A 15328-nucleotide genomic window follows, 5' to 3' on the forward strand; every position below is an offset into this window, starting at 1 on the left:
ATAAGGGAAAATATGAGGAAAGGAAGGAAGGAGATGAAGTAGCAAGGGAAGGAATTGAACGAAGGAAAATGGAAATGAGTGTTAGCCAATCTATATCGTCAGTGACACTGCTAGATGGTTAGCAATTTCCTCTCCAATAAATCAACCTGTGTCTTTCTCTATCTCCCTGTGACACACACACACACACACACACGCACACGCACAACCCGAGAGGAGGTTGTAGATAAGGAGTGACTGTAAATCTGGACCGAAGGCCCATCTTCCATTTCCATTTAATATTTGCTTCCTCTCCATCTCCCTCTTTGATCCTTTTTAGTTCCTCACTCACGTGCCTCTAATTCTCACTTCTTTCTTCTTTCTCCCACCTTTCTCTTGTCTTAGTCCTTCCCTTCCCTCCTTGTCTTTATCTAATGCTTCCACCCTTCCTTCTTTCTCTTCCCTTCCCCTCCTTTCCATTCTCTCTCTTCACATCCACTTATTCTTCCAGAACCCCTCATCTCTGTTCTGCACAAAGTTCAGCAATATGAACAACAGGGAACGACTTTCCCATTAAACAACCTCCTTTTCAGCGACTGAATTGGGTAAGTAAACGCATGAAGCAATGAATAAATGAATGCAGAAAGAATACGTACATCTTCTTCAAGTTGGGCAGCTTCTTGAAGGTCCCAGCAGGCTCCAAGACGGCGATCTCGTTGTCGTTTAACCGCCTGAAGAGAGAATGATGAAGGAATTCAGTTCTGGGAACAAAACAAAATGTGAACACGAGACGGAGAGAGAAGGGATGAAGGTTAAGAGGCCTTTGGTGACCATTGAAGTATGATGTGCTGCAAAACCAGAGGGGGGGGGGGGGGGGTGCATCATTAAACACACTTTAGAAGAGACCAGAAGTGAAGACAGAGAAGAGCAGTGAATCTTTTCTATGCGGTCATCAATACCCACAATGCCTTTAGGCAGGAGAAAACCGCTCGGGAGGCAGGAAGCTCGACATCTGCTTTATCGAGCTAATTTCTACTAAAAGGACAAAGCGAAAAGGAAGCTTGTGAGTGTGTGTGTGTGTGTGTGTGTGTGTGTGTGTGAACGAGTGAGAAATCGAGGAAAAGAGTGAAAGTTCAGCTGGAGGGGGACAGCTTCTAATGAGACTCGGGGAGTTTAAAGATTGATCCACCTGGATGAGGCCCAACTAAGACAACACATTGGTGTAGATAAAACAACCGATTACATCAAATAGAATATGTGTAGATGTAGTGAATGCAGCTAGGATTCACTCACAAGGCCAGTGTCAAAGATTGTGGCTTTTGGGACAGAAGAGAGTAACAAATATGAACGCCTTGACCGCCTCTTGATTTCCCCTGGTAAGGCGTGTGTGTGTGCGTGTGTTTGCGTAGGTGTGTGTGTGGCCCTCAATACGCCTCTGGTAGGTTGTGCTCGGAAGGAAAAGGCGAGAAAAAGGGAGAGGGTGTCAACAAAGTACAAACTGCCCTCTAACCAACCATGAAGGACAGAGGTTACGTTTGTGACATGAAGCATCCTGGGAAAAGAGAGAGGGAGGGAGGGAGGAGAGAAGCAGAGCCAAAGAAAGAGGAAGAGGAAGAGGGGGGAGGGAGGATGGAGGATCTGTGTGATGCTGACATTATTTCTATCCAAAGACGCAACTAACTCCAGAAGCGTCATCCTGCATCTTTCTCAGAGTCAGAAGCTAAGCCTCCTTAGTGGAACATTTGGAAATATTATAATATACATTATTAATAAAATGGGTCTGGTGGATTTTTGGTTTTACACACTTGTGTTGCTGTTTGTCAGTCGGGTCGCATTTGAAGACTTTTTCACAGAGATTTGATTTTAGGCTTCTGTGGCTCAACAGAATTATGGATTATTCTCTCGAATTCTCTACAGCTGGAGGCTTTTTAACCTTCTTTGCAATCAGGTTAAGTTGTCCCTGTTCCTATCTGTTACTCCCTTTCTGTTCCCAGCAGTAAACAGAATGATCCATGGGACTGTTCAGCATTCTAGTGGAGACCCTTCACCAGCCGTGATGATGGCTCCTTTGGGACTTTGAGGGAGATGGAAAAGACTGTTGAGTGGCATCCGGTCTGGGAGCTCGCAAAAGGAAAGATGCTGCTGTGGGAGAAAGGCGGCGGGTTGTGCGTGCGTCGCATACGCACATTTGTGCAGCTCTTTGCATGTATTCAAGCTGAGAGTGCACGTTTCAATGTGCACGTTTCAATGTGCTGTTTGCCTGCGTCTGACCAAGTGAAAACCCTGACAGCGATGTCGGAGGGAGTTTCTGCTTGTGTGCGAGTACGACCCAAAACACAGAATGCATGTGCGTTACACAGAGCCGCGTGACTCACAGGTCGGTGGTGTGCTCGGGGATGTGTGGAGGTACGCGGGTCAGTTTGAGGTTGGAGCAATCCACCACGGTGCCTTCACAGCGACATTTCTCTGGACACACCAGGTCCTGGAAGCAGTCGCCACTCAGGCGGCTGCGGTAGTCCTCCTGACCTGCAGAGGACAGAGGGAAGGAAGCACCGAGGAGAGAGGAAGGGAGGAAGGTTCGAACAGAAGGAGGAGAACCAGGTAAATGAAGTCAACAGAGGAGAAGATGGAGGGGAGGAGAGAAAGACACTTGTTACTTTATTTATTGTTACTCGTCCTTCTAGTCTACATGCTGCTGCAGTGAGGTGGAGCATGACCACCCGGTCATTTAGACCTGTGTGAGGAACGCAGCACAAACACACTTCATAGTTCTCATTGATGTCATCACCGTTCTCTCCTCTTTGGAACCTCGCATCTGTTCTATTACATTTGAACATTTTTGTTTTTCTGCCAATCAACTACTATGCTGGTCTTAACTTAACGTCACACACCTTTTACAGCTCAAGGCTTCTCTGCTGGACCTTTTGGGTCCATTCGCAGTGAACGACCTTGAGATGAGCTCACTCATTGATTTCTCCTCCACTGATATCTAACTGTTCGGAGGATTGGTCGCTGTGTTGCTTGGCGAGTTGACAGAAAGGGAAGGAAGCGAGGGAAGGAAGCGAGGGCATGAGGAGGACGGGGGGGGGTGGCGAGCTTGACTCTAAAATCCCTCAGCGGGAGCAGAAGAGGCGTTGAGACGTTTGTTCAGAGGTGGTGGGGTAAGCCATGCTTGCCACTTCCAGCTCTTAAGGGGGGGGGGGGGGCACTCCAACGCAGTGCGTGCTCCCCCCTATGGATAATACATTGGAGTTACACTCAGTGTGAGGGAATCCCCCCCCCCCCTCTGGCTAAACATCAGAGAGTCTTGCGATTTTTAAGTCTCAATGTTTAACTGGATCTGAAGGCAACACGTGGTGTCAGTGCACATCAACAAGCACTCGACCTTTCATTGACACACTGACACATGAATACATGAAAACAACAGGGAGGAGAAGGAGGAGAAGGAGGACAGTTTGGGGTTAAGCGTCCCGATGGATACGGACTCGTCTGTGTCCACGTAGCTCGTCTTCACATCGACACAAACAGCTAAAGGAACTCTGGCTCCGAGCGATCGGGTCGGTGAGGCAGGTGGGCGTGTGCTTGGCGGTCCCTGGCGCTTGACGGAACCATGTGATGCCACAGTAGGCGGGGCCACATGGTTAGATCAAGCACAAGAGACAGCTGCACGAACCAATCAGAATGCAGGTCCACACAGGAGGAAGGTGGGGCAACAGAGAGCTGCGCCAATCAGCCAGGGGAAGAGTAGGGGGGGGGGGGGGGGGTCCATTCGGGATAGGAGAGGCAACAGACAGCTGCAGATCCACACGGGAGGGGGGCAGGATGGCCCACCGATAGCAAAAATGTCCTCAAGGTCCAAAACGGAAGAGACAGACAGGAAGGACCAAGCGAGGAGGACACAACAGGTTTGAAGAGCATCCGTACCTTGATTATCTCTACGGACATGACCACCGAGACCTTCCTTTCAGACGTGAAACTGCTCTTAAAACTCCCCCCCATTAAGATTAGGTCGCTTCATCACAGCGCAATGATGAGTGCGAAGGACAGAGCTGCTTTTCAAATATTTGAAGTGAGCTCTGTTGTTTCTAATTTTCCTTCAGGGCTCACGCTCCTGATGAAACAAAACATGTGTTGTAGACTTGACCGAATCTCAATAGTACTGCAGCTTATTGAAACATCTGGCACATCAGGATGCCTCCGAAGGTTCAGGTTAAAGTGATTGTTGGAGTCGATATCCTCACCAATGCTGCCGTGTAAATTAATAATGTTCTTTCAACCATCACACAATACAAACACTGCTTTTAAAAGTCTGTGCAGGGATTAGATTTGAAGTGCTGCCGTACACAAACACACACTGAGTGCTGCTGCAGGATGTATTGAGTTGCTCTGTGTTGTAATTAGTGAGGCCTGTGGCTCATATCAAAGGAAGCCATCCAATCCTTGTGTGTGTGTGTGTGTGTCCGTAATCACATAAAAGTTTCCAATTACACGTGAACAAAGGCTTTTAAAACTTCATGTGCTTATAATGAACTACTTGTGCACCTCCCCTTTATGCCCTTCATCACAACACGTCTTTATTAGCCTTGAGGCGTGCATGCTCCAGGTGTGAACTCGTCTCCTACCTGTGCACCTGAACTTCTTGCCTTTCACCTGGCTGATGCGCTTGTTAGCCAGCCTTCGGGGGTGGCTGCAGCGGGCCCCGCTGGTCTCAATAGGGTTGTCAAACAGGTAGTCAGCCAACCACTTGAGGTGACAGTCACACATGAAGGGGTTCTGGGCCAGATGGCTGAGAGCAGGAGAGAGAGAGAGAGAGAGAGAGAGAGAGAGAGAGAGAGGTGGTTCAGTGAGGGAAGGAGTAGAGGATACACAACAGAAACACAACATGGATGCATGTTTCTGTCTGGATTGTCATGTTACACAATGCAGTCCTGTTCCCTGCCAATCAGCGTGGCTCCTTGGGTTCTGACAACATATTTGATGATCCAAAGTCCTTAATCTTCCAAACAAATACATGTGTAATGTATTTTTAAAACTTACGGTAACTGGTTTGGTCCAATATTAAAAATCTCTTTTATACGACAAGAAAAATGTCCAATTCAGAAGCCGAGCAGGCCACGAGAACTTTGGAAACAATTAATCAACGATGTCGATGTGTGGGATGGATGAGAAGCTCACAGAGTCTTGATGGAGCGCAGCGGGGCGAACAGCCCTTTGCTGATGCTCTGCAGCTTGTTGTCGTACAGCGACAGCAGGTTCAGGTTCTGCAGATCTTGGAAGGTGTTGACTCTCAAACAGTTGATTTTGTTGGCGTTCAGCAGCCTGAAACACAGGCAAGAACCTCCATGTTATCCATATTATAATGCACTATTTCTCTCTGCTGAAAATTTCTCCTCCGCTGTCCTTTCTACAGCTTCCCACTCATGATTGGAATCTTTCTGGCTGTGACATACATCTGAAAATTGCGTTTTGATATATTTTCCATTTCCTTTCTGTTGGGTCTGGCTGTGACGTCTTGTTTTGATGGGGAGAGGCAGGCGGTGAAAAGGAGGAAGAGAGGAGACGGAACAATTGAGATGGGCCGGAGGAAATAATGGAGCGAGGCAGTGAAGGCACACGCCAAAAAAAAAAAAAAAATGAGACATAGAATTAAGTGAAAGAGGCTGGCAGTGAAAGCGCAGGAGAGAATGAGGAATGTGATGCAGGGATTAAGTAAATGACAGGAAGGGTTTGCACCTCCAACCATATCTGTTTCATACCTCCGTGGCACTCACACTCCTTCCTTTTGTATTTTTGTGTCTGACAGGTGACCAAACTCTGTGCTGACTAAAGCAGCCTAATCACCTCGAGACGTCTTAACGAGCGCCTACACTGGCACAACCTGCTCGTACCTACACACACACACACACGCACGCATACACACACACACGCACACATGCCGCTCTGCGACATATCCGCACCTCATTAGGCAGCTCACAGGGGGGAACTAATTACTTGAAACTGCACCAGAAAAACAAAGTGATGCAGAGAGTATAAACAGCAGACCGCGAGCGATACCAAGCAATAAACACATATTTGCTGTGGAAGGTTAACATTCTGCTGGATTCCCCAGAGGAAGCCAACATGTGATGTGTAATTATTGGAAGAATAAAACGTGTGCCTCCTTGTTTCTTTGCTCTTGAGAGGGCGACGCCTCCTGCTGCAGGCAGCGTCTTTGTTGCATTGACTAACGAAGTGTTGGTAAGACTTGAGCATTAACTAGTCACTCAGTACTCAGGCCACATGGTCACATGTTTAACTTCATCATCCTGACCCGGCGTGAGGGAAATGCTTCTCCTGTCAGAGGAGAGTGAACATGCTTCTCCTCCTCCTCTCCCAATCGCATCTGAATTCATACATATATTTCTGTCTGACTATGCACCGTGCATCCCAACGACCCCACTAAGCCACTGAAAGGGGTTTTGGGTTCACTCATCCTCCGTCTCTTTGCTTCGCTTCCCTTTACAATGAAAGTCCAGAACATTGTTCCTGCAGTGGACTGCAGCGTGTGTGAGGGCCACGTTTTACTGCATGCTGGTCCACTGCTGCAGTTTGAGCAGTTACTCACAATAAATGTCTTTGGTCCTCGTAGACGCTACATGGTGAATGCAGTGTACACATTTGGTTTTGATTTACTCCCTTTTTTGCATTCACTCACAGGATTTATCACAATTAGAGTGTTTAAATACTGTAAACACATACCATGACGTTTCCAGCCTATATTTAATGTGACATTCCTTTGTTAACCGAATAAGTCTTTGGTGGTTTTCTGGCAGACCCACACTAACACACACAGGTACACACATAACAGCAGAACTCACAGTAGCTGCAGGGACACGAGTCCATCAAAGAGTCCCTTGGGCAGCTCCGTGATCTTGTTTCCGTACAGAACCCTGCAGGACAGTCAGAAGAACATCTTTAGGTTACAGTGGTTATAACGCTTCCTTTATAACGCCCAGACTTATGCTCCATCTTCAAGTCAAATATTTAAATTGCAATTTTTTTTTCAGGGCAACGACGGTTTATTCACAATCCCTATTTTGCGATATGGAACCTGAATCAAAATGATTTCACATCATTGTGGAGGTGTTGAAGCCCGTCTACGTTACGACCCGACTGGCCTCTGCTGAAAAAGTTCCTCTCAGTGACATTTCTGCCCGATTGACTTGTGTTTGTGTGTTTTACGTGTGTGTGTGTGTGTGTGTGTGTGAGAGTCACCTTGTCCACCCCGTCTGTCTGTCTCATTTTCATGCTCCAGATTGATTCAAATTAAACTGTCCTTCATGTTCTTATCACAATCACGCACACACGCCCGTACATAGGTACAATTACACACACACACACACACACACACACACACACACACACACACACATACAAGCCAACACAAATACCCATGCACAGCACAAACGCACACTCCGCGGCGCTCTGGTCCGGTTGTCAACATCGACAACATTTTTATTTTCTAAACGTCTGAATATGCAATTACTTTCCTGTCTCTGAGTGTGTGTGTGTGTGTGTGTGCGTCGTCATGTTGTCAGGTGTCATACTTACAGTGAGGTGAGTGAGCGGAGGCCACTGAAAGCATCGTCGGCAATGTCAGAAATCTGGTTCTTACTCAAGTCGCTGGGGGGAGGAAGACGGGGGGGAGGAAGACGGGGGGTGAGATCATTTCTGTGATCCACAGTGATGGGGCTCATTCTGTGTGAATGAACAGTCTGACAGAAGATCAGCAGAGAAAACATCTACGGAAGTCAAGGTGAGCGGATATGAGGTGAAAAGCAACTGGAGGTGTCACTGTTCAAAACCCTTACTTTAACCTTATTTGTGGATTTTTTAAAAACCCTTTGACAAAGTAGAATTTCTCTCTAATAATTAGGTTGATTAAAATGCGCTTGGTTTAAAAATGATCCCTGATTGGACTCTGACTGGAGTTCCCCTGGGTTCTACACTGGGTCCCTTTTGACTTCTGTGCACATACATTATTTAGAAGTAAATGTGCATGAAGCTCGTTGTTATGCAGATGATGCAGTTGTTGAAGTTAACCTGATCTGGTTAAATGAAGGATTGAATGCAATCAAATACCAATAAAAGAAAACTGCTGCTAAGACTCCTAATGGGATTCATGTCCATGCATATCAGTGTGTTGTTGTGTGCACGCATTTGTGTGTGCGTTTGTGTGCAGTTCATCCACACAGACTTACATTCTCTTGAGCTTCTTGTAGGAAGAAAAGGCTCCTGCTGGGACGTTTTTAATCAAGTTCTGCTCCAAGCGACTGAGAGAGGGAGAGAGAGGCAAAGGAGGGGTGAGATGGTCAATCAATCTCTTCAAAATAATTAGAAAAACACTCTACCCCTAAAACATTTCAACACAATTCAGTGTAAGTTTCTTTTCATTCTTTTTCTTTCCTCTGGACAGGACACAGAGGTCATTATGGAGTCCTGTTGACCACAGAGTCAGAGTCAAGCACAGAGGTGGCTGTTCTGATCCACACTAGAATCCTGCAGGTGGGTCGTGGGCTTCGCAGCAGCAGCCGGTCAACGTGAAATGTTGCGTCAATGTGGAACTAACGGAAGCTAAAATGCGACCAACTTGAGAGCAACCAAACACCTGGCTGATGCACAACCCCTGTTTCCTCCAGGTGCCGTGATTTATAAACGTGTCCAGTGGCAAAGTGAAGTGGAGACGCTAACTTGATCCATCGCACTCTCAGTGCACACTGTGCAGGAGGGTCAATGGGTTGCACTGTAATAGCGGCACCTTGAACCTTTTTCAGGCCGAGGCCAAATGGACGACTGCCCCCCCCCCAATAAAGCACTGAGCCTTCAGAACCAGGCGCAAAGACTACGTTGGGGAAATGTACTGCAGGTTAGTTGCTGCTCTCCTGATGGTCGAGGCTACACTTTCATCTATAGACCTTTTCCTTTTTTTTGTTGCTGAGCGAAGGCAGAAGAAGCGACGTGAAAAGAAGAAATAGGTATGTAGCACATGAGAGAAAATAAAAAGAGAAATCATAGGAGGGGGGTGAGAAGCTGGGACAAGATAGGCTTCATCTGAGGAGGAGGAGGGAGAAGAGAGGAGAACTCAGGAGGAACGGGGGAGGATGAGTGAGGTCCCAGGGCCATCCACAGGGTCAGCTGTCAGAATGATGGATGGGGACGGATCCACCATTCTGCTCCCTCTCCTCCTCCTCTTCAGACCCCGTTCCTGTCCTATCTGTCCATCCGTCTATCTTTCATTACTGTTCATCACAGCCTAATATCGCCCGTATATTGTGAATATTGATCACATTTGCTGGTATTACATTTTGTGGGTACCACCTTGGCGAGTGTGTCTTTCAAAGTCAACTTGATCCTGTTTCTGAACACAACTCAACCCTCACAGGGGCATTGTGTTGCTTTCTAAATTCACAAACCCTAATTCTACAAGGGGTCAAAATAAATCAAGGATGTACACATATTGACGGAGACAATCTGCTAACACAACAAGTGACAAATTATATCTGGAGCCTCAACAAGGTCGAGTCAAAGACACTCAGAGGCTCAACATCAAAGAAGAGGCGATAGGACAAATCTATAAGGAGAGATTGATCGGCATCTGACACAGGAGGACACACACCGTGAAAGTCCTAATGATGTTAAATGCATTGAGACAGACCTGTTTTGCTAAATTGCTCTATGAATGTATTAACACAAATACACGGTCACATGCACACACACACACCTTCACGCGCACACATAGCACTCACACGGCTTTGTTCCTATTGTGTGATGACAACCCATCATCCCGTCGAACCATTTAGCTCTGGATCATTAATGCTGTCTGCGTGTGTCCAAATATTCAATCATACATGTTGTGTGTCTGTGGCTCCACCACAATGCATCTACACGGGAGTGTGTAACTGCAATTTGTGCCCATGTACATGCTTGTGTGTGTCTGCATTTATGCCTTGAATCATTCCGGGGGGGGGGGGGGGGGGGCGCACATTGTTGGCGCAGCATCGCGGGGGAGGATCTGCTCCTTCAATCAGACACCAATCAACCAGCTGTCCTCTGTACAAACTAACAGGGCACAACGATCAATACGGATATCAAACACAGCCCGCTGGGGGGGGCAGTGGGGGGGGGGGATTCAGTACATTCAGGTCTCATTTAAACTATGGCTTCCAGACCGTTTGAGGAGGCCATTGTTCATGCTATAAATACTTGACTAGAATCAAATGTCTACAACTTGTGCACATCACCAGTTCAATGAATTCAGATACAGAAGGCACATGTTCACCCAATATACTAATCAGGTATAGAATTTCCATTTGGCACAATATTGGAAATGAGACATAAGTGAGTAGAACAGACTGGAGGAATATTGCGAAGGAATGAATGACAGTTAAAATGTCAGTTCGTAGCCCCCTGACAGACTTCAGGTAAAACAAAGCAGTCTCACATCTCCACGATGCTCTCGGGGAGGTTGGCCGGTATCTCAGTGAGGCTTTTACGGCGACAGTCCACCACGTTGTTGTTACAGCTGCAGCTCGGGGGGCACACGGCGACCTGGGGGACGCAGGTCCTCGGCTCCGTCTGAGCTGGACCTGCAAAACGCACAACATTTATGTACAGTGTGTGGACGATAACAATGTGTTTCATAAATCTGCAAGTGATCAAAAAACTTGAAACAAATGTCGTGTGAAGTAAAAGCATCTTGATAGATGTTTGGAGGATGTTTGAACGGATCGATGTCTCACCGGTGCAGACAAAATCCTTCTTCTGCACATCGGGGACGTTGAGACCTCTCATGTTGGCGGGGGCCATGCACTGGGTGAAGGGAGCCAAGCCCCGCCGGACTCTGAGCCAATCAGAGAGCCAGGACAGCTGACAGTCACAGTGCAGGTTGTTGGAGTGCAGACGCCTTGAGACGGACAAAGACACGAGGGACGGAAATGGACTCAGTGGAGCTGAAGTGTGCTTCCATCAGCTCAGAGACAAACGGGCTTCAGTCGGTTTTCAAGTTGTTTGATTTTTCCCAAGGTTTACATCCTTGGCCAGAATCATGAGGCTATTTGTTAGGGGAAATGCGCACACACACACACACACACACACACACAGTAATATCCCCAAGGTCTGTGGTCTCGGTGGAGAGAGAGGACTAAATCACAATCTATTGAGGATGAGGCCCGAGCAGAGACAGACGTAAGAGACAAAGGTGGGAGCGGACGAGAATCACAGGAACAGAGCGGACACGAAAATGAAAAAAGGGAAAATATAAAAAGGATCTAAGAAAATAATAATAATAGATGATCATGACTTTGGAGGCTTTCTGTTCATTTTGCCTCGAATAAGAGAAATGTTGTGAAGATGCACGATGTGTCTCTGTAGCAACAAAGGGACACATTTGCTGCATTTTTCACGTGCCTCTGGTGGTGTTCATTACATTTAGAATTGGTGGAATGGGCCCATGTTTTTAGACATTTAGAGTTTTCTGAAATGAACAGAATGTTTGCTTTGCAAACTTAAATTTGAAGGTTACTAATATCTATTCCTATATTCCCATTAATTAAACGGGGCGCCTTGATACATCAGGAGATGAAGCTGGAGCTCTACAGAACTCACTGGATGTGACACCTTAAATAGAGAGGGGGGGGGCGGGGGGGGGGACTGAAGAGCGTCTCGTCAGCGTGTCACATGCCAGCCGGCACTCCCTTTGTAATAAAGCAGAGGACAAATCCTGTTATGGGACAGAGACGGGCTCATTGATGCTAGCAGCGGGGGCCGAGGGCTTTAATACCGCTCTCCCATTATAAATCCAGTTTATAGTCGAACCCCCCAGTCGGGATAGCCACGTCCCGGCTCAGACTTAATTACTGACAAGTAGGATTAAACCACAGGGGAGAGAAAGTGCTGTGTGTGTGTGTGTGTGTGATTGTGTGTGTGTGTGTGTACTTGTTGTAAATCGGTGATAGCGTTTGTTGGGCATATTTGTGTCTTAGAAAATTGTGCGTGGCTTTTCACGAGGGAGCAGAGCCAAGAGGAAGAGGACGAGGGAGCAGAGACAAGAGGAAGAGGACGAGGGAGCAGAGACAAGAGGAAGAGGACGAGGGAGCAGAGCCAAGAGGAAGAGGACGAGGGAGCAGAGACAAGAGGAAGAGGACGAGGGAGCAGAGACAAGAGGAAGAGGACGAGGGAGCAGAGACAAGAGGAAGAACGAGGGAGCAGAGACAAGAGGAAGAGGACGAGGGAGCAGAGACAAGAGGAAGAGGACGAGGGAGCAGAGACAAGAGGAAGAGGACGAGGGAGCAGAGACAAGAGGAAGACGACGAGGGAGCAGAGACAAGAGGAAGACGACGAGGGAGCAGAGACAAGAGGAAGGACGAGGGAGCAGAGATAAGAGGAAGAGGACGAGGGAGCAGAGACAAGAGGAAGAGGACGAGGGAGCAGAGACAAGAGGAAGACGACGAGGGAGCAGAGACAAGAGGAAGAGGACGAGGGAGCAGAGACAAGAGGAAGAACGAGGGAGCAGAGACAAGAGGAAGAACGAGGGAGCAGAGACAAGAGGAAGGACGAGGGAGCAGAGACAAGAGGAAGAACGAGGGAGCAGAGACAAGAGGAAGGACGAGGAAGCCCGAGGCGACGCTGGAAGCTCAGGGAGGGCTTCTGATTAGAAGATTCTGGATATTGGAACTCTGGGCTCAATTTGCTGCAAACTGCGTGGCGGCGATAAAAATCCAATTTCCAGAGGCTGATTTTGAGGCGCTCTGCCGCTGGAGTGTGAGCGGCGAGCAGGAAACAGAGAAGGCGACGGCGTGGCGCTCAGACGCTGCTCCTGCGTTTGTCGCTCTGCTCGTCTTCAGACAAGAGGGACGATTAAGGAGGACGATTGAGGGGGGCGAGGGGGGGGGGATCCTATTTTCTGGTTTGGTGACCAAACCAAAGGCCCGCCTCTCTCTCTCCAACGGTCCCACTGCATTATGGGTAGGCCCCCCCCCCCCCCCCCCCCCCCGACACCGAGATGCCGTGCCATCGCCTTGGCAACTCTCTCCCTCACACAACCGAATGCAGAAAAAAAGATACAAATGGAAGCCCCCTTATTATCAATCAGGAAGGGCGATTAGGCGCAGGGTTCAAGTTGACTGTGTGTGTGACTGTGTGTGTGTGTGTGTGTGTGTGTCTGTCTGTGTCTGTCTGTGTGTGACTGTGTGTTTGTGTGTGTGTGTGACTGTGTCTTTCTGTGTCTGTCTGTGTGTGACTGTGTGTGTGTAGCATCAAAAGTGTAGAAGGTTTCTCCTAATTAATCAAAGCAGATTGAACTTCAGAGCCTAAACAAGTCCTTCCTGTGGCGTTAATGAGGTTTCCAGTTCTCAAGTGCGTTCGTGGTGATGCACTTATTTGTCATCCTCCTGTGTGTGTGCGTGTGTGTGTGCGTAATGGCCACATAATTATTCACAGACATGAAACAATGGAGGAGTTACTCTCTTATTATGGCATTGATTAGATGATCGCACATAGACACTGCTGCTATGCTGTGTGTGTATAGACGTGATGTGTGTAGCTGTGTGTACTGTACAAAAGGAGGCCTGTGTGTGTGTGTGTGTACTCACAGAGTGCGCAGCTTGGGCATGTGGTTGAAGCTGGACAGCGGGATGAGGCTGATGTTGTTGTTGTTGAGGGTGCTGGATGGAGACACAGAGAAAAACACGTTGTTAGAGAAAGACCCCGCTTGGCTGAGGCGGTTCAGACTCGAGATCCATTACTGGGACGCAGGTTCAGGTTCTCGTCACCTGATTCGTGACCCCTGGAATCTCCCACTTGGGGTATTTTTCTGTTTTTCTACTACTGGCCAAAAAGCTTTTAGCCTCCACAAAAATCCCCCCCAAAGAAAAGCTGCTCTTCATCCGGATCGAAGGTCTCAGAAACGTTGGAGATTCATTCTGAGGAGCTGACTTCAGGTTGTACACACTCCATTTAAATAGAAGTCATACACACAAACACTGAATTTACAACCTCTGACCTTCACGGTAGTGCTCTTGTGTGAGTCTCTATTCACACATGAACCCACATCTGGATGGATTCCAGCTGTGACTCATCAGCGGGTCGCTGCTCTCTCTCACACGTCCATCCACCACAAACACGCTGCACCCGACACCATCGATTCTCTGGGATCTCCATGACGCTGGCAGACACCAGAGTGTTGAAAAAGAAATGCAGACAAGACATCTATTCCATCAGAGGGGTCCGGGGGGGGGGGGGGGGGGGACTCCGACAAGCCGGGAATGCAGCAAATGCAAAACAGCCGACGGGGGCAGTTGCAACACGAGCAGGTCCCTCTGGACTCAAGAGGTCGTCGTAAAAGACGCAATGCTGCCAAAGGTCACGTGTCCTTTTCATGAGGGGCAGAGCCTGTCGACCAAATCCTCTCTTATCTCATTAATAGAAGTGATTATTATAGACAATAAGCACAAACATCTAACAAAATACTTTAATGCAGATTACAATGTGAAAGTCCATCTTTCATTGTGCTTTTTATTCTAGAAGGTCGACCGCAGAGCTTTCTGTTGATCCCAGTTCACCTAAAGTCCCCCCTTGAAACCCAGCGTGTTCACATAGTTTCAGAGCGAATAATGTCCGCCGTGGTTTGTTTTTTCGGGTCGGCTCGCTCGCTCCGGTTCTTTTTACAGCATCTGCAAAATGTTTGCACCTAAACACACAGCGAGACCGGGGAGCGGGTTTGGGTTTCACCGACAGAAAAGCCCCAGGAAGGTTCTGTTCTGTCGTCACCACGGTGGGAGAAGGGCTCGTTAGCCGTGTTTTCACTAACACCCACGCCGCCTTAAAATAGACTGCGTCCACTTCCCTCTGTTGACGTTACTTCTTCTCTTTCTCTGTAATTCTCGGCGTCTCGGCCTGCGTCTCCCTGGCTGCCTGCGTGGCCTCGCTGGACGGATGAAGTTTCACACTCGACGTGCACACGCGCATGCTTTTTGGGAGCGCTGTTACGGTCGGCCCTGTCAGAGATGATTCCACACAGTGTATATCATTTAATTGTGAAATAACAATAATTTCCCACTGCAATTTGGCTGTCAGTTGTTCCTCCAGCGCCCCCACAGGTCTGAGCCTTACCCAAACCCCTCCTGCACAGCGGCACCGTCCCACGTCATAGCGCCGTCGAGTTCACATTTAGCCACAGAGCTCACGTTGGTGCTGGATTCATTATTTGAGAAAAAGGAACATACTAAAATAAAGTGACATTTTGTTTTTGCACCCACAGTAAAAAAAAGGGCTCAAGGACAACACAACGTTCCTGTTATGAAACGCCAACTCAGCT

The 15328-nt window shown here is 47.9% G+C and overlaps 1 protein-coding gene across 2 annotated transcripts in view; it reads right to left on the reverse strand.

Moving 5' to 3' along the window:
• Positions 1 to 15328, reverse strand: part of slit3 (slit homolog 3 (Drosophila)) — a 135394-nt gene that overhangs the window by 24408 nt on the left and 95658 nt on the right. For both annotated transcript variants that reach the window (XM_037461519.2, XM_062560468.1), the window contains 10 exons: positions 13605 to 13676; positions 10755 to 10918; positions 10457 to 10601; positions 8217 to 8288; positions 7567 to 7638; positions 6834 to 6905; positions 5152 to 5295; positions 4599 to 4762; positions 2352 to 2502; positions 633 to 707 (listed from right to left, as the gene is read on the reverse strand). In XM_037461519.2, the coding sequence (XP_037317416.2) occupies positions 633 to 707; positions 2352 to 2502; positions 4599 to 4762; positions 5152 to 5295; positions 6834 to 6905; positions 7567 to 7638; positions 8217 to 8288; positions 10457 to 10601; positions 10755 to 10918; positions 13605 to 13676 (1131 nt within the window). The remainder of the gene's footprint in view (positions 1 to 632; positions 708 to 2351; positions 2503 to 4598; positions 4763 to 5151; positions 5296 to 6833; positions 6906 to 7566; positions 7639 to 8216; positions 8289 to 10456; positions 10602 to 10754; positions 10919 to 13604; positions 13677 to 15328) is intronic.

This window comes from Pungitius pungitius, chromosome 2 (assembly GCF_949316345.1).
Source record: "Pungitius pungitius chromosome 2, fPunPun2.1, whole genome shotgun sequence".
NCBI lineage: Eukaryota > Metazoa > Chordata > Actinopteri > Perciformes > Gasterosteidae > Pungitius > Pungitius pungitius.